Raw genomic sequence first — 18,829 nt, forward strand, 5'->3', positions numbered from 1 at the left:
TGTAAGTGGAAGCACTTTGCTCTGGGAAAGCAGAATATCCATGGTGACAATGGATTCTGTTTATTCAGTTAAGGGTAAGTGCACTTCTTAGGGCCCTCTAGGACTCCAGGAAATCAAGGGATATCACACGGTACCCACTTAGCTCTAAAGTTGTAGACCCTGCAATGGTAGGTAGGGTGAGAGGACTCCAGCAGATGCCTGAGAAGGAATACGAGTCCCAGTAGCTGTTTCTTCAACTATTAATTTAACTTAGCTTGCTGAGCCAGGGTAGAGAAGGCCCCAGATCAAGGACACTTTCTCCTATATCTGAATCTTTTTCTGTCTTCATCTCTACCTCCATTGCCAGAAAATGTATTGGGGAAATTCCTGGGGTTTCACTTGTCCCTGTGGGGTGTGCGGAAATAGATTTGGGGAAATAGGCCTGGAAGAAGGAATAGTACTGTAGGAGGTTGAATGGTGTCTGTTTACCACCTGAACCCTAGATGATACTCAGCCTCAGTGATGAGATAAAGCAGAGGCAAAAGATTCCAAAAATACATCAACAGTTTAAAAAATGGGTAGAGTTTTTTCCAGCCCTTGGCATGGAGATAGTGTGGTGGCTATTCTCCCTCTTCAGGATGGACCCCAGTACCACTCCACCACTCTAGGGACTGGTTGTTTTCAGAATACCTAAGGCAACACCTTTGCCTGGACTTGTCAAGATGATGGCATGGAAGCTGTGCTAAGGGGCCTGTGGACAGTAATGATTGCTGTGTGGGGCCTGTGGTTGCAGATTGATCATGTGCACTAATTCCTTAGGGACTAATATGGTAATAAACAATAAAAAATTAAAGAACCCTGAAAATGCAGGAGTTAGGAACCTTACTAACCTTGAAAACTCCAGAAGGTATAATTGCATTAGTAATATAATAATAATGTTTGAAATATTTATGCCAAATCACATATATAGATGCTAAATCTATGACTAGAAGGAGCTATCAAGACAAAGTTAAATTATTATAGAATTTGTGGATCTTGGAGTTTTCATGAACCTTACAAGTCAGCCATTTGATCTAGTTTCTTCCAAACGCACAAATTTCTTCCCTAAATTTTTTTTCCTCTGCATGTCACACCAATGTCTTTCTAGTCCAAATCCCCTTCCCTTTAGTCTCATCTCACCTGACTGTTTTTCTAGAAGAGGGAGGGGTAAACAGGGGAAGACATGAGAAGAATGGATAATTCCAGGCTACGTTCAATCTTAGTCTTAGAACAGGGACAGATTGAATATACAAAAGGAAATGTTAGATACAGTTTCCATGCCCATGAGAAGAAAAAATTTGATCAGAGAATGAACACTCATTTGGGAATTCAGAAATAGCTATGCAGACACAGTCATAACTCTTATAGAGTAAAATGTGTCATATATGGTATTCTCTTTCAGTTAAATCCTACCAGCTACTAAATCATATAAATAACAAGAAATCAGGTTAAGACTTTTTTTCCCCTTAGGACTTCACTTAGATAAAGTAAAATGTGTATATTTGATATATGGTATGCATGCAGACCTCAGACTCACACCTGACAGGCTTGATCTTGCTCATAAGATGATTAATGGTTCCTGTTTAATGCAAAAGAATAATATGTGAATTATATAATCATTTAAGTAACTGCCTTCCTGGCAAAAGAGGGTCTTTCAAGCAATTTGACTTTAGGACAAAGGTACAAATATTATCATTCCTTCTTTAGGTTCAATTCTAGTTTCCTAAGGCTAATTAAATAGGATTGGCCTTCATTAATTAATAACTCAAAACTAAAATGTATTTCCTTTTTTTCTATATTTGGTGGATTTTTTTATGAGGTGAATGATATTAACAATCTTTAATCTCTACCACATGCTGCTGCGAAAGCAACAAAGAAATTAAGAAGGTGACACTGAACCCAATGACTAATACAAATCCAAAATTATAAAATATCCAGGCACTTCTCAATATGTCCACCATCAACAACTTGCAAATATTCTGAGCAAGGAGGTGATAACTAACAGAGGCAGACACAGAAGGCTGAGGCCCCCTGAGTCAGAAAACACTGGCCAACGTACAAAACCATGGTATTTCATACACAAACATGGATTCACGGTCTCTTAGAAAATAAGCTACATATCTGTGGTAAAGGTAGAGGCGGATCTCATAAAAATCTAAAGGAGATCAGTGGAGTAGATGAAAGGGACCAGGGGGACAGAGGAGAGGAGGGACAGAAAAAAATCCTTGGGAATAATATTGACCAAATTATACTGTTATACAGTGCAGATATGTGAATATGTAACAATGAATATCACCATTATGTACAACTATACTGCAACAATTAAAAAATGGAACAAAAACAAATAAGATTTTATTTAAAAAAAAAAAAGGAAGAAGAAAAAGAAGCATCAAAACTGCACATTTGGCCCATGGGAATTGGCAACCAATGAAACCTGGTTGCCACAGCCTGCTTCAGACGCCTTGGCACGTGATCTTGCACTCACACCCTCATCTATCTTGGCCCTAGTTGGACATGAGTTCAAAGACCCTGAGTCACACACTGCCTCCAGCTTCTTGTCCTGAGATCCACCAGTCCCTTTTATTTCCCTTCAACTTCATCCCTTCATCTCTTGGCAGTACCAACTCCTTAGTCAGCATATTTCCCAAAGAACTAATTCGGCCCTCCTTCCCCATTTCCTTTCTTCTTTTTCAGCTGAATCATTCTCCTCGCCTGCCTTGTTCCCCCTCACATCCCACAGAATTTCCTCCTCAGAAGCTGGAGAATGCCTTTAGAATGCTGACGCATCAAGCAAGACTCTCCCGGAATGAACTGTGCTCGCCTTGCTTCTGGAAAGATTATACCTAAGTGGATACCTGAAGTCACTTCAAATTTTCACATGAGATGTACGGTGGCACCTTACAATAACCTGATTTGAAGATTTAGAGAATAATTTAAACCCACTCTAAATCTGAACAGATTTGGTAGCTTAAAACACATTTCTTCCTCAGAAAACAAAAGACTGAATCTATGAATATAAAAACAGTTGATATGGCTTGTTTTATGGAAGGAACATTTGCAGAGTGATTTTGTACCATGGTGAATATTGAGGCCTAAAATAATCTGAGCAGTTTCAACAATGGTACAGTATTCAAACAGATGTAGCCATTTGAGCTCAAACTTCAGACAGACAGAAAATGTGGCTTGTGAGGTGAAAGATTCATAGAACTCACCCAGTGCAATCTGTCAAATCCTTTTCTTCCTTGTGGAGTCACTCTTAGTAAGTGGTTGATGTGTCCTGTCTCCTGATGGTGTGCTCTCTAGTGGGAGCTACCACCATTCTCCCCTCTGGCTGTGCACACATAGAAGGCTCCTCAAATGTCTACAGGTTACTCTCCCACAGCTACCCTCTAAAAATGATGAATTCTGAGGCTTTTGGCCACCTGTGATAGCCAAGGGAACTGACCCAAATGGGGAGAGACCTTCCACTCACCCTCCAGTAGAGTGAGCATTTCTCTTTCCCATGGATGCCCTCATCCAATCTATATATTCCTAAGTCCCAGAGCCAGAAAGTTCCTGACCATTTACACCTGCTTCACCTAGATTACTTGGGGGTAAAGACATATTGTGGTCCTCATAGAGAAGACCTGTCTACTTTGGCTACTACATATGAACAATGCCTAGGGGAAAAATATCACAACACAAAAACAAACATCTTTATAAAAATTAATAAGCCGCTAGTAAGAACAGGAACAAGTCTTAAGATGATGGATCCTAGAGATTGTTTATTGATTTCTTACTCCATGGAAAAATATGCATGGGCCCCATATTCATTCTCTCTCTCTCTCTCTCTCTCTCTCTCTCCCCCTTACAATAAGAATAGATAAAAAACAGAAATGAAGATACAAAATCCAAAATGTTTGAGGTATACAATTCAAGAAACATTAAGTAGTACTATACATCAGAGACCATTTTGGCGATAAATTTCCCACTTGAATTTTTCCTATATCAGAAATATTTGGTGAGGATAAGAGGGATGGTTTCCTTTTTAATTATAAGACAAGTGGCAATATTCAAGGTAATGGAATAATAAGAATATGATACTGAAAATGAAACATGAGAAATTATCTGCTTACTGATAAAGAATATCTGAGGGGGGAGGACCTATCAACTTCACATATGTCCTCAGCTCATGAGTAGATGGCAAGAATAAAAAGGCTACTTTCTTATGAGGGGTCCTATCATCCCAGTGGAAGCTGTCTCTCCTTTGAGACCCTCCAGCCCTTGGTACCATTCCTCACCCTCACCTGCATTTCTCTTTTACTCTTGTGCTCATTGGCACCCTGGAAGGGAGCTGGGTGGCCACTGTCATTGTGGTGATGGGATATCCTGTTCCTGCTATAATGTCTTTTGCCTTGAAGAAACAGATCAGCTCTTGAAATACCCAGAATTCAGCCCAGCCATGCCTGAACAAAGTCTGGTCCTTCAGGGTCATTTCTAGGACTTGCATAATCACCACCCAGAAGGACAGTGCCTGAGGATAGAGCAATTTGAGTAAATGTGGTTATGAGGGAAGAAAGTGAAAAATTTGGGGTCCAAAGAAAAGTGCTGAGACCTCAGGAATGCAGAGCCAAGATCCATTTGCATTCCACTGGCAGCTCCAGTAAAGCCATAATTTTGTTATTCTTCCATCCTGTTTTCCTTTTCTTAGTAGCTGAGAAAGCCCTTAAAAGCCCTCAAGTCCGCTGTGTGTGTCAGCTGAAGAGATCCTTGTTCTGAAGTGTGTTCAGGGGAGGAGAGAGATTCTGAGGGGAAATAATGGTTTGTGGCAGTGGAAGAAAATGAAAGGAATCCTGGGGCAGTCCAAGAAAGAAAGGGTCAGTCTGGGGGAACAGCCCACGAGTGGCTGGAATAAAGACCAGGGAGACTAGTGTTCAAACCCCAGCCCACCAAATAGTTTGAACAAATATGTCAAATTTTCAGAACCCCAGTTTACTACAAAGTGATGATTAAAAAAACAAAACCAAAAAGAACAAAAACAACAACAAAAAACCCTAGCATTTTGCTTTCTCTGAAAAGCTTCCACGTGTGCCTCACTAGAATCCAGAGACAACCCTGGAAATGCATTTGCTCTGAAGAGGACAGCCATCTTGGAACCATAGGGAAAAGTCAAAAGAATGACAAGGGCCTCAATCCTGACATTCTTGAACTGGTGAAATAATTCCAGCTCCCACCCAATTACATAGTTGGCTCTATGATATGGTCACTGTGGCCAATCTCTGACATGTGCAAGTAAATTTACTTCCCAGTCAGCATGCCAGCCTTTAAAAACGTTATCTCACTGGCCTATAAGAAAATATTATTTCTGAAGAACTCATTTAATCATGAAGCAATATTTGCAAAGGGCAAAACATATAGTAGGCTCTTAGCAAATTTAAACTCCTATTTCTGGCCAGGTCTAGTCCTAGCTACCCTGATCACTTCAGCCCAGGAGTTTGAGGCCACTCTGGACAACTTAGTAGGACCCCATCTCTAAATAAATAAATAAATAAAAACTATTTCTGTCTCCTTTTGGTTCAAGACCTACAAAGAGTGTCTCCTGAGGTTTACCCATGGCAGGAAGCCACAAATAAAAGAGAAAGTACATTCCTATTTGCTTTACAAGGCCCAGCCAAATGGCATCACCCCCCTCCTGAAGTCTTCCTCTTTGGCTATGCCCCCTGAGGCAGAGCTGACTGCTGCCTCCTGTCTACCTTCACTGCATCATCTGGATATTTCTACTGCAGCATCTATCACATTGTTTGGCAATGGTTTGTTTACATATCTGTCTCCATCCAGATGCTAGATGCTCAGCACCTTAGATGCAGGGACTAGGTTTTTTTTCATCTTTATACTTCTGGAACCTAGCACAACATCTGGCCCATAATAGGTGTTCAATGTTTAATGAATAAGTGAAGGAACAAACTAAAAAGGGAATGGGCAGGAAGGACAGGGAAATGCTAAATATCTCCTTCTACTTTTTTCTTCCCACTTCAGATCCTTTCCTTACTTCCCACATCTAAGATTCCCACTTTTCCCATTTCCCCAGTTTTGCTAAAGATCGTGTCCTGGGCCTTAGCTTATGGATTAGGAGAGTTTTATTCTCACTAGATAACTGGTATGAAGAGAGAGATAAGTACATCAGACGATTTCTGGAACTGCAATAGCAATCTTGGGACCTTGAGGAAAACACTTGGAGTACTATAGAAATTGCAATCCTGGTATCCTTGAATTATGAACAATGCTTGTAATGTCCCATCCCTGGCATTTTGGGGGGGGGTACAGGGAATTTAACTCAGGGACACTTGACCACTGAGCCACATCTTCAGCCCTATTTTGTATTTTATTTAGAGACAGGATCTCACTGAGTTCCTTAGCACCTCACTTTTGCTGAGGCTGGCTTTGAACTTGCAATCCTCCTGCCTCAGCCTTCTGAGCTGCTGGGATAACAGGTGTGCCATACAGTGCCAGGCCCACCCCTGTTTTTTTAAACATATTTTTAGTTGTAGATGAATACAATACATTTATTTATTTATTTATTTATTTATTTATTTATTTAATGTGGTGCTGAGTATCAAACCTAGCACCCCACACATGCTAGGCAAGTGCTCTACCACTGAGCCACCACCCCAGGCCCCACTATTGGGTTTTAAATTTATGTGTATTTAAGTCATTGATATCTGGGCTGTGTTACAGCTAAAGCCAATTTTGAACTAATACTCTAGCTTGCTTTCTTTTCCTCAAACATGCCAAGGTCAGTTCATAATTAGAAACATTACACTTGCTGTTCCCTTTGCCTAAAATGCTTTTCTCTCAGATTATCACATATTTAATTCCTTCTCAAAATAAGATATTAAGGTAGGATGTCACTGCTCAGAAGATCCTTTTTAAGCACCCTATCTGAATATAACTTCCCACATTACATCCATAATTCTTTCATATTATTCTGCTTTATTTTTATCACTGCATTTATCACTATCTGAAATGCCCTTTTTGCTTGTTTCGTCTTGGTCACCCCTTCCCCCCACAGCATGAATGCAGAAACCTTCTCTAGTTTGTTCAGAGTGGTTGTGTCTGCAGCACCTGGAAGAACACATGGCATATGGTGGCATATGGTGGGTGCTCCATGAATAGATTCCCAAATAGAGAGATGACTCCTGGAGTTGGGCCACAAATAGAGTTTCCCATACAAAATACTATCATATGTAATGAATGGGTTTATAATTTAGGAAATTATGGGTTAAATATTATTTATAACCTAACTATAGAGCAGTGTTTATAGGAGATACTGAGCTTTGAGTTCAATTTCCCTTAATGAGCTCATTAAAATCTGGACCACAGAACATTTTGTACTTTATCCCCATATCCAGAAAACTCTCCTGCCTCCTCAAGTTAGTTGTATAGCTGCTTCGCCACATTTTATTCATAACAGCAGATCAGATTTTAACTTGATGAAATGAAATTCTTTGATTTACTAAAGGTGGTTTCAAAAAACTTTTTTAATTTTTTTTTTAGTCTCTCTCAATGTCAGGTAAGTTTTGAAAACTGATTTCTTGAGTGTCCTTACCTATATTCCTTCCAGGTCTTATCTCATTTCACATCCTATTTTGGTGAAACTCATACTCAAATCTCTTCAAAGTCACCTTGTCTAACTTCCTGCCCTCCTCAGTGTTTTTTGTGCCTCATATTTTTTGATGAACACCAAAATTGATGCTTCCTTCTGTTTTGTCTTTCATTGTGAGAAGCATAGGGGATCATATGAGACTATAAGACCCTGACATTCAGGAGAGTGACTTATTATTTAGTTTTTGAGCTAACGAGTATGTCTTTACATACAGAAACCATCTATCTGGACTAATAGGATAGAGTTTTCCTGTTACATACATGTAAGAAATTAAAAAGAACAGCGTGAAGAAGAAGTGGAGACTTTAAAAGTTAAGTGGTAAAAGCTAAGCCCAGGCATATAGGTAGGGTACTTTTGACAGAGATTTTTAGTTGTTTCTCAGTCTTCATTTTCTCTCTCTGTCTCTCTCTTTTTCTTAGCTATAAAATTCTCATTTAACATGGCAAGGGAAAATAAAACCCATTAGGTGAAAGTGTGCAGTTATATGTGACAATGTAATGTAGTTCAGAAAGAGGTTCTATTTGGAACTGCTTAGGTGGTGATGCAGCTGGAATTGTGGCCTCTTGCCCTTCCTCTTTTATTCCTTCTAGTTGGGAACCCAATGCAGTAATTTTGAATCATAAAGTGAGGTTTCAGGTGGAAGCCACAAACTAAGGATGAGCCACAGAACCATGGTTACATGAGTCACCATCCCCAGTTCTAAATTGTCCATTCTAAGACTTTTCTGTGCAAAAATAAAGCCTGGTGTTTTTAAGCAACTGCTACTTTAAAATTTTTTGTTAAATGTAGCCACATAATCCTTTCTGATACAGATGATCATGTAAGCAGCTTTTAAAAAATATCCCAACGCTCAGACTGCATCTCAGGCCAATTACGTCAGAAATTTTAGGGATGGAACTTAGGCATAGCAAATGTTTAACACTGCCCCAGTGATTCCATGTGCAGCTCAGGTTAAGAATCACTGTGTTAGACTGACAGGCCTTGTATGTAGCATGTTCCAGAATCTCCTAGGGGATGCAATGATGCTTGTTAACAACTTGAGTTTCCACGCTTCACACCCAGAGGTTTTAGCTTGTTAGGTCTGTGGGCAGGTGATTCCAGTACTGACAATCCAAAGATCACATCTGAAGAGACACTGATTTAGGCAGTGGGAAATCTTTGGAAGTTTTAAAGCAAAAAAGTAACAAGATCAGAGGAGGATTTCAGGAGGATTAGTCTGAATCTGATGAATAAATTGAAGAGAATAGGTGAGAAATTGAAGGTAAGGAGATCAGATGAGAGGTAGAAGAGTAGTTGATGGCCTGGGGGATATATTTCTGAACTAAGAGGGTGGCCACAGAAATGGGGAAAAGGGGAAAGAAAGATTAGACACTGAAAAAGATAAAACACTATAGGACTTGGTAACTGAGAGGATAAGGAGTGGGGAAACCTCAAGATATTCTTAGTGGAGGAATATACTAGGGGGTGTGATTTCTAAGTTTGTATGCATATAGCCCCTTTTGTTTAAACTCAATTAAATAGCTGTCTACTATTATTTAACTATGTATCTACAGCTACAAACCTTAGGTTGATTTTTGTTTGTTTTAACCCGAGTGTATCTAGAGCCTTTCATTAGGTTGAAAACATTTATTTGCTAAATCAGTTCTATTTAAAGGCTTGGATGCTTTAGCCCTAACGATTTCACAAATAAGTTTAGTGTGTTTATAAATATATGTGTGCGTGTATATATATATACACACACACATTTATATCTGTCTGTGTGTGTATACAAGCAGTTAAAGATTTTTCATGAGGTTTTTCTTTTTCCTTTTTTTAAATCAAGTAAAGTGAAGGAAATAAATAGGCAATGTAGTTATTGCTCTAAAGCCATGATGTATACAGCTGTCTCTGGGATGCAGCACAACTAAACACCCAAGGGCTAAAAGTTTAAAGAACAATTCTAAAAGACGATCTCAATAATAATTATTATTTAACTATTCAATATAAAGGCACCAAGCAGGGAGATATAATGGTGATATTAAACATAATTACTCGTGAGTAATTGTAAAATAACACACTGACCCCTGATTGGTTATAATAATGAGGGCTTATGCTTCAGAAATTGATCTTAGATATGCTCTTCAAGTCCTTCATTATTTGAAAACCAACATTGATTTTAGAGTTATAAAACAGGAAAAGTAGCAATCAAATATAATAGAAATGTCATAAAATGTGAACTAATCTAATCTCTCAATTCTTACTAAAGTTTGTATCACGTCATAGTTCCTTTTAAGAATACACTTTGAAATATCAAGTAAACTTAATGAACAAGCAAGGCATGCATTGTCACTGAACATGCCATTCATTGTGTGCAGATAATGAAACACAGCCTTGCCCTCTTGCACTTCTTAGTATAAACAATAAAGTGATGATGAATTTTCCTAAAGTTCATCCTAGACTCAACTTTCTAATTGGAATATCCATTGAGAAAACCCTAACAAGGTGAAAATAATTCGATCTATTCAGAACATAAAAAGGCTCAACTTTGCAGATAATGGAGGAACACTTTTCTAGATCCCTTCTCACACTGAGTTTAGTGGCTAATCAGAGCACTCTCTAATCTAATGTGAGTTGGTACTTGGTCATGTGCTCCACAGTATGTTTATGGTCCTTAACCAACAGTGTTCACACCACTGAGGGGCTGCCATCTGCCCAGTACTTCCCTGCATATCAGAGAAAGTAGTCACTCCACGTGTGTATTGTCAGTTGATTTTTGTTGACCTGATTGTGTCCTTGTGAAAAGGAGAAATTTGAATATAGATACACTCAAAAGAAAACACCATGTGAAGCTGAAGACAGAGATGAAACTTCAACAAACTGGAGAGCACCAATGATGGCCAGCTAGGCATGAGGCTAAGGGAGACATATGGAGTAGATTCTTCCTCATAGTCCTTAGAACTAGGAACCAACTCTGCTGAAACATTCCCCTTAACCTTCTTGCCTCAGAGCTGTGGGGCAATACATTTCTGTTGCTTAAAGCCACCTGATTTGTAGCACTTTAAAATTATAGCCCTAACAAACTAATGCAGAATTATGGTTTCATCATTATCTCAAAGACTAGCAAATTCGTTTGGTGTAGACATAACTTGCCTTTTACTATTTACCCAGTTAGAATTTAAAATTATAAAGCAAAACACCTGTCATAGGAAGGGAAAATAAAGGACAGAGTGGGTGGCCTGGCATGCTTGCCAATTGCAGGGCTCTTCTTCTAACAGCAGAGGCTGTCACTGCCCACTTAAGGCCTCCTTCAGCCTATGGATCAAAGAAAACTGAGAACTTGCGACCATGGTCACTGAGCTCTCTCCTTCCACATTTTCACAACTCATGTCATTGCTGTGATCTTGGCCACAGTGTCAAAAGGAACTTTACTAAGTTGCAGTTCTATTTTCCTTCTTCCTAAAAAATGGAGCAAGGGAATGGACCAGAAACCTACTAGAAGTGGGAATGGAAAAAAATGGAGCAGGAATTTTGTATAGGAAACAAACAAACCAAAACAAACCAAGGAGGGAAGAGGCAGAGAGAAGGAGAAAAGGAGAAAAACACAGGCTTGACTGGTCAGGAAATCATTGCTGGAGGGAAAATCATGAAATCTGTATTTATGGAGCTCTAGGATAATTTGTCGCAATGCTTCCAAAAACATCAGGAAATTAAGATTCTTCTTATGAATTTAGTATATGTTCAGATTCAAAAAGAAAATTATTTTTGGAATTTAATCATCAAACTCCCTGTGTCGTGCTTCTTGTTTCCTAGGTCTGTCTGTAAACAAAAAACTATGTGATTGTACATCAATTAATGTTGAATACTGAAATGATGAAGCCATGAGACGAAGAGCCATTCAGTTCAACCCTCTCATTTAGTTGCACAGGGAATTTAATGGGCTTGTCCAATGTCACAAAGGCTACAACAGAACTAGATTTTTAAAAAATTAAGTATTATATAGCTTATGAAGTTGATATAAACAAAGAAAATATGTCTGAACCTAATGACTTCTCCATGTTATCTGTAAGGTGTTCAAGATTGGGCCTTTTGGTGGCTTTCTGGAAAATTTCACCATAGAAAATTCCTCAAAATATAATGTAAGAAACAAAGAGAAACAAAAATTTATTCCAGCCATAATATTTATTTGAAAAATATTTGATAGATTAATATACATTTTTATATAAATGTATCTTGACAACCTGAACTTTATGTATTAAAATTTATATCTTCACAATTATACTAACATCAACTCAAACTTAATAATAAGATAAATGTACTATATAACAGGCAGCTTCCTAAATACTTGCCCCTTGCAAACGCCATATGATTTGGTCCTATTATTTATTAACCATATTTTGCTGATTAGGAAACTAAGACAGAGAGATAATGCCTTTGCCCAAGGTTGTGAACTATGGTAGCACTACCAGTCTGGCCCCCAAGTTTATGTACTTAGCCACTATACCAGATGGCCACTTGCCACTCTGTGAAGCAATTTGCATATCAACTTGCACATGTACCCTTAGTAAGTGGTAAAGCCAGAATTTTATCCAGATCTAATCTGATTTAGAGTCAATGCTCTTTTCCATTACGCTATCTTGCCTCTCACATTAGCATACTTAAATCTTATTTTTAAGATCTGGCATATGCCCTTCCACACTTGGAGTTTCTTCAGCAGCCATTAACAGAAGGTATTGGCATGAGGAAGACTCTGTTTAACACAGATATCACAGAAGCAGCCTTAGACAGAAATCCTAATCACCAGCTCACCCAGCATCAGCTACTGGGATTTTCTGGGGGACAGTGGCACTTCTGGGCCACCCCTCCCCTGTGTGTTGTGCTCTCATCATTCTCAGGAGTTGGTGGAATGTTTGACAGAATAGGCACTAGACTAGGGAGCAAAAGACTCAGGTTCCAGTCTTAGGCAGCCTCTGATAGGCAGAGTGTCCATCAGACAGGCTGGGCATGTAGTTCCTTCTCTGCATATTGAGTTCTCTTAGTCCTCTCAAGTATTCCATGAGCAAACAGAACAACTAGTTTACAGATGAAGGAACTGATAGAACATTACTTTCATCAAGGTCATAAAAGATGGTATTTATTCCAGGTCTGTCTGACCAAAATCTCCTGTATACTCTGCCAAGTTGCCTCTAAATTCATCTTAATCTTCTGAATCTCAGACTCCTCAAATATAAAGTACCCTGGAGCAGAAGTCACTTTGGGAAAGAAATCCAAGGAGACAGGGTCTGGACTATTACCCACTGATATGAAAGCATGCATGTGCATAGATACATACATATACCCTCAAACAGTACATAGCAATGCTACTTTGGCCTGTCTTCTAGATTTGACTTTCTACATTTAGATTGAAGGAAAGATTTGCTGCTTAAAACGTCTACTTTTTTGCGGGGGCGGGGGACTACTCTTGCAAGTGATACTCAAATCTGTGTGTGTGTGTGTTTTACTGCGGATTGAACCCAGGGCCTCACATATGCTAGGCAAGTGCTCTACCACTGAGATACATCCTCAATGCAAATAATCTTTAAGGTCCCTCCGGCCTTAATATGTAGGAAAAGATCTGAGTTGTAAAGGTTTAGTAACCTTGGTAAATCATATCAGGCAGAGAAGACTTCTGATTCACCTGGCTGGGTTTGTGCTAAGACACTTGCTGCCTCTGAAATAAAAGGCTGTTGCTGAAACAGCTACTGACCTAACACCATTTGAGAAAGTATTTGATTGCATTGGGAAAGATAGACTTCTAACCTAGGGTGGTCATGAGAAACTCAGGCTGGGTTTTCTCCTTTGTGGTTACTACCATACCTGGAGTGATTCAATTGATCAGGGATGAAAAGGAGGTAGTAGCATTTGTGGCTTAATTCTGACTCATAATTTTTTTCTTCCTCTCTCTTTCACCTTTTTACCCTGTCTACTTTCAATCCCATCTCCCTACTCTGGCCCCAGATTCAGCTGTTGGACAAGGAAGGGGTAGTGGTAAGCAATGAATTCACTAACTCTTTGGTGAATTTACTAATGTCTTCAACTCCTGCCTTTCTTCCACCTGTACTCCTACAAAAGCATCAGTGCTTAGAGGCTAGCTATCAGATAAGTATCTTGATGGATGCGTGGAGAGCAAAACTTATTTTTTTTCCATCCCTCTAACTTATATCCTTTCACTACAAACTACATCTGTAGAAAAGAATGAAGCCAAAAAAAGACCAAATGTTAAGTATGGTGATGGTGTCTTAAAAAACATTTATTGAGATATTCTTTATATACTATAAAATGAACTCACTTTTAGTTGTCAATTCAACGGTTTTTAGTTTATATGCAGACTTGTACTTTGGAATATTTCCACAGTCCAGTTTTGGAATATTTCCATCACTCTAAAAAGATTACTTGAGTCCATCTTGAGTCACTACCTGTTCCCATCGAAGTACTATGTAATCACTACTTGTTGTCCCTATAAATTTGCTTTTTCTGGGCATTGCATATCAACATAATCATATACTATGATTATGACTTGATTTTTTTCAGTTAGCCTATTCTCTTTAAGATTTATCAATATTTTGGCATTGTTAGTATTTTTTTCCTTTTTACACAACTCTTGAAATGGTATCATTAAAAGATCATCAGAAAAGAGCATGGATATCAGAAGCAAGAAAACATGGGGTTGAATCAAAGGTGCGACTTTGTAGCTGGGTCTTTGAGCAACTTCCTTAATCTCCCTGGGCCTTCTTAGTAAAATAAGGATAATAATCCCTCCTAAAATGCCTATTTTTTGAATTAGCTGGATTGTGACAGCAAATAGCAGGCACTCAAGAAATCCAATATTTTTCTTTACTTTTGGAAGAACTTTTGCTATTCTCACCCTAGCTTTATACTGTAAAAGGAATCTTACAGCCTCTCTACCGGCCTTCACGTCAGGCTTGAAATGAGAAGCCACATAACAAGCAATATCAGAAATGGAATTCTGCAAAAGGAAATCACATTCTTCATTAATGGAGCCCTGAAGGTGAGGAACCAGAGGAATTTCCTTCAATTATATCACTGTAACCTTTTATAAAGAATGTTAAACTGCATTTAATTATTTTCAAGGGAAGAATGTGTCAAATTTTATCCTAGGTCATTTTCGGAAGTTAGCTTTACCTTTGCAAAGATCTAAGAACACCATATTTTCTCACGAATTCTTATAAAAAACTTCCCCGCTTAACCATTGACCCTCAGTTAATAGATAAGCAACAAAGTAAATACAATCTACCTCAAATCCTCAAAACTCAACTTTCATCCAATAGTTTCAGATTTCTTCTTTCCTAAAACTTAGAAGAACTGAATTTCATATGTACAGAAAAATACTCTGAATTGAACTTGTTCATTTCTTCTACTTTCTCTGCTTAGAATGAGTTCCTGTTTTGAGTTTCCACATAAAGGGATCCTGGATATAATTCCATCCTACACTCTTGGACTTGAAGGTTATAGAGTTGCTATGCCTCAGCACTGAGTGGAAAATTGCCTGTCCTAACCTGCTCTTCTTGTGAGACATTGTTTCTCTAAACTTTTTAAAACCATTACTCTCCCCTCATGTTTCTTGTTTTTTTTTCTCCACTTCACATTTGTCCCTTAATGTTTCACATTATCTTTGTCTCTCAAATATATTATAGCCTGCATTTCTTAAAATACACTTCCCGGATTCACTTCCTATTAAGTACATTTGTGTCCCTCACTCCCAGGAAATTAGAAAGATGTATCTTTTCTCCTGATATAAAATGACTATTGTCAAATGTAAGCTAGTAAGAAAGGCAGCATAGAGCTTTCCAGTCTTTTTTATAGTGACCAGTAAAACTCATTATTGGAATTAAGGATGATGAAGAAGAAATTATATATAATTCCTACAAGGATCAATTTACAACATTAGTAGGTGGGTCTGACTAATTTGAACTTCTATTATGATAAAGAAGTTATATAACTTCTTTATATAAAGATATATATCATGACTGAAACAAGCACTTAAATTATTGTATTTGTACAAGAATTTCTGTGCTTCTTTGCTGTAAGTACTTTAAAATAGCAACTGTTAACAAGTCCCTGGCTCACTTTTCTCCCAATATGGAGATCAAGAAGGAGTAGATGGGGTCCCAGGAGAAAAGTTTTCACTCACTTTATTATCACCTTACATAGACTTGAATAACTTGTAGGAACAAAGTGGCCTAGGTTTTTTTAGATTTGTGAATTTCTCCAATCTGTAAAAACAAACAAAACCCCTCACTTTCAATATCATTACAGTGAAGAGAATAATTTATATCCAAGACTTTATTTTAGGGATTTTATTTTAAATCATAGGAATTTAACTCATGGTATAAATAGTTTGGTAAATCTTAAATTTAGCATAGATTTTCTCTCTACAGCATAGCCCTTTTCTTTGGCAGCAGATGACAAAATAATCTTGAGGCATGATAATTTAACTTTAATTTGATTCTCAATCCCACTCCTCAAATCTTAAGTCCCAAATTCCATTATGCAGCCATCATACTGAAAGTTAAATTTTTAAAGAAATAAATCACTTATTACTACCTCTCCACACACAAGACTCCTACAGCCTTCAGATTATGGTTTGGCCTATAGTTTGTTTATAGGTCTCTAGAGAATTCCAACCTTAGGATGATTGGTTTAAATACCAAATTTGCAAAGATCATCTCTGAGCCTTGGACACCATTAACATTCTGTCAGTATCCATGCCTCATATACAAATTATCAAATAATGCCAAGAGACTCCTACCCTGAGATGGCAGCCAGTTTTTGGTGTGCCTGACGGGCCATTTCACAGCCTTTGGTTCTTGTCTTGTGCATTTCCGCGCGAAGTGAGGGGCAACTGACTGAGACGTCCCCAATAGAAATGACCAACTCTCGATACAGAGCCACTTGCGTGTTGAACTCTTGGACAAGCTGGAAAAGAAGCCAGTTTCTTTCACCAAACACTTGTCATCAGAAAGTTTCCTATTTCGGTGTACATAAAGGAAATTTCACTGACCTCTGAGCCACCTCCCCACATCTTCTGTCAAGGACCCTAAGGACTGTTTAAAGTTAAGGCGCAAAGATGGAAAGTCTCTTTATCCAAAGCAAATGTTTATTTTCCATAAGCAAGCCTAATCCTGGAAACTCTATCTGCACAGCCACTTGCCCCCACCCATTCAGAATGTTTCTGAAGAGCAAGAGCTTATTTGGAGAGCTATCATTCCACTCCAGGTCACTATGGAACCATGCTGGGACTCCCACGTAGATGCTCCCCTCTGCTACTGCTAGGACATAGATATGAAGTGGCACGAGATAAAAGACTAGGATGTTAACAGGCAAAAACAGTCACCTCCTGCCTGGCCATGGAACCCCTCTGGCTCTGGAGCCTGAAGAAGATTTGCCAGTTTCTTCATCCCCTCCGCAGCGCCCCATACTCTGTTTGGGTTTGTTTGCTACTGTCTCACCACAAAGCAGCACCCCCCCCCCCAATCACCAACCCCTCCCTCCTTGTGAGCGAGCCAGTTCACCCTGTCTTTCACATCCACCATTCTTCCAGGGGTTAGAGGCACAACCACAGACCTTTACTCCCACGACCCTAGTAGTGGCACTTTTCTCCCTGAATCTGGGGGACTGCAGATTTAAAAATAGTACATGGCACGTGATCGGCATGGAGGAGCCGAGGATGGGGAGTGGCTGGCACTCAAGCGAACGATTAACATACACGACTCCCCAACCCCCTCTTAAAAAAAAAGAGGCGCAATTTTCACCCACCATCTTGCAGTCCTCCAGGGCTCGCTGGGTTTTGTGGGCGCTTTCGGAGCCGCTGCCCCTGCGCTCCCAATCTCCGCTCTGCAGCGGGGGTTTGCTGATCTGGAAGATGGAGGAGCGGGCGGACCGGCTGGGGCGCTTTTTGCGCCCATTCGGTGCAGAACTCATGCATACACATCCACCAAGCCAAAGCCACTGGTGCAGTGCGCCCCGGCGCGGGCGGCCCGGTGGTTGCCCTGCACTACGCGGCCAAGCAGCAGGAGCCGGGACCCGAGGCGCGCAGCTCACAAGGTTGGAGCTGGCTGCGCGGGTGGGTAACCTTCAGCTTGAAGGAGAGCAGGGGAAGCGCTGGCTGTGCCCTGCAGCATCGCTTCCACTACCAGCTGTGAAGAGGCTCGATCAAGTTCTGCTCAACAGCATTGCCGGCCCTGTCCCGGGAGCTGGACTCTGGCGTGGGTTCGCACAGCTTTCCTCTCGGCATGGATTGCAAGGCTGAGCGAGGAGGAACGAGCTGCCCCACGGTTCCGAGTTTCCATTCAGATGGGGGAGCAGCTTTCAAAGCCTGCGCTGCAAGGTGGGGGGGGGGGGCGGGAAAGGGTGTCGCTCTTGCTTCAGTGTCTTCCCGCAGCGGTGCTCAGTTCCTCTTTCCCCTCCCTCTGCGGTCGCCAGGCCTGGAAGGGCTGGCTGTCCCCGCTGCAAGCAATTGGCTCTAATCGGTTGCCTTGATCCCTTCTCCGCGGGCTCCTCTCTCTGTTTAAGGATCCCAAATGAATTCGTGGCGGGACTGGTAGACGCAAGGAATCGGTCCGGCTGACGTTGGTCGCGGCCCGGCACATTGATAGGACAGGAATACTAATGTGATCTGTCCATACAACCCCTTCCCCCTCCACAGTTTATACACTTATCCAATCAAATCCCAGGGAACATCAATTGCAATATTACTTCATCTGCTCTATTATTAGAAACGAAAAGTGTCATCAGAGTAGAGCACATTGCCACATGCTGGGACCTAAACAGGATTTTAAATGAGCCAACGTGGGCTCAAGCCCTCAGCATCTCAGAGGAGTCTGTCTGGGGCCACAGGAGGGAGTGAGTTTTTTGCTTCAAAGAAAGATCTCTTGATGACATAAAAGGGAAGCTTTGTTTCCCTGAATTGTTTTTGTTGTTGTTTGTGGGGGTGGGGAGGCTATCAGGTGGAATGCACAGAGACATTCACTCAAATTGGTCCTCATCCCCATCCCATTTCAACTAGCAAAACTCTTTGTTTTGCGTTGACAAGTCTCAGGATCCAGCTCTGAGTTTCCCAGTATAAATAAGAAGAAGTAAGAGCCAAGATACTTCCATGGACCCTCAAAAATTATCCTTTCTCCTCTTTGGAGC

At 40.0% G+C, this 18,829-nt stretch overlaps 1 protein-coding gene across 1 annotated transcript in view; it reads right to left on the bottom strand.

Annotated features, from left to right (window-relative positions):
• Positions 1-17,617, bottom strand: part of Rgs7bp (regulator of G protein signaling 7 binding protein) — a 97,731-nt gene extending 80,114 nt beyond the window's left edge. The window contains exons 1-2 of the mRNA XM_076857230.1: positions 17,453-17,617; positions 16,446-16,612 (exon numbers count right to left, since the gene is read on the bottom strand). Of these exons, the coding sequence (XP_076713345.1) occupies positions 16,446-16,612; positions 17,453-17,617 (332 nt within the window). The remainder of the gene's footprint in view (positions 1-16,445; positions 16,613-17,452) is intronic.
• Positions 17,618-18,829: the final 1,212 nt, after the last annotated feature.

Source organism: Callospermophilus lateralis, chromosome 5, assembly GCF_048772815.1.
Source record: "Callospermophilus lateralis isolate mCalLat2 chromosome 5, mCalLat2.hap1, whole genome shotgun sequence".
NCBI lineage: Eukaryota > Metazoa > Chordata > Mammalia > Rodentia > Sciuridae > Callospermophilus > Callospermophilus lateralis.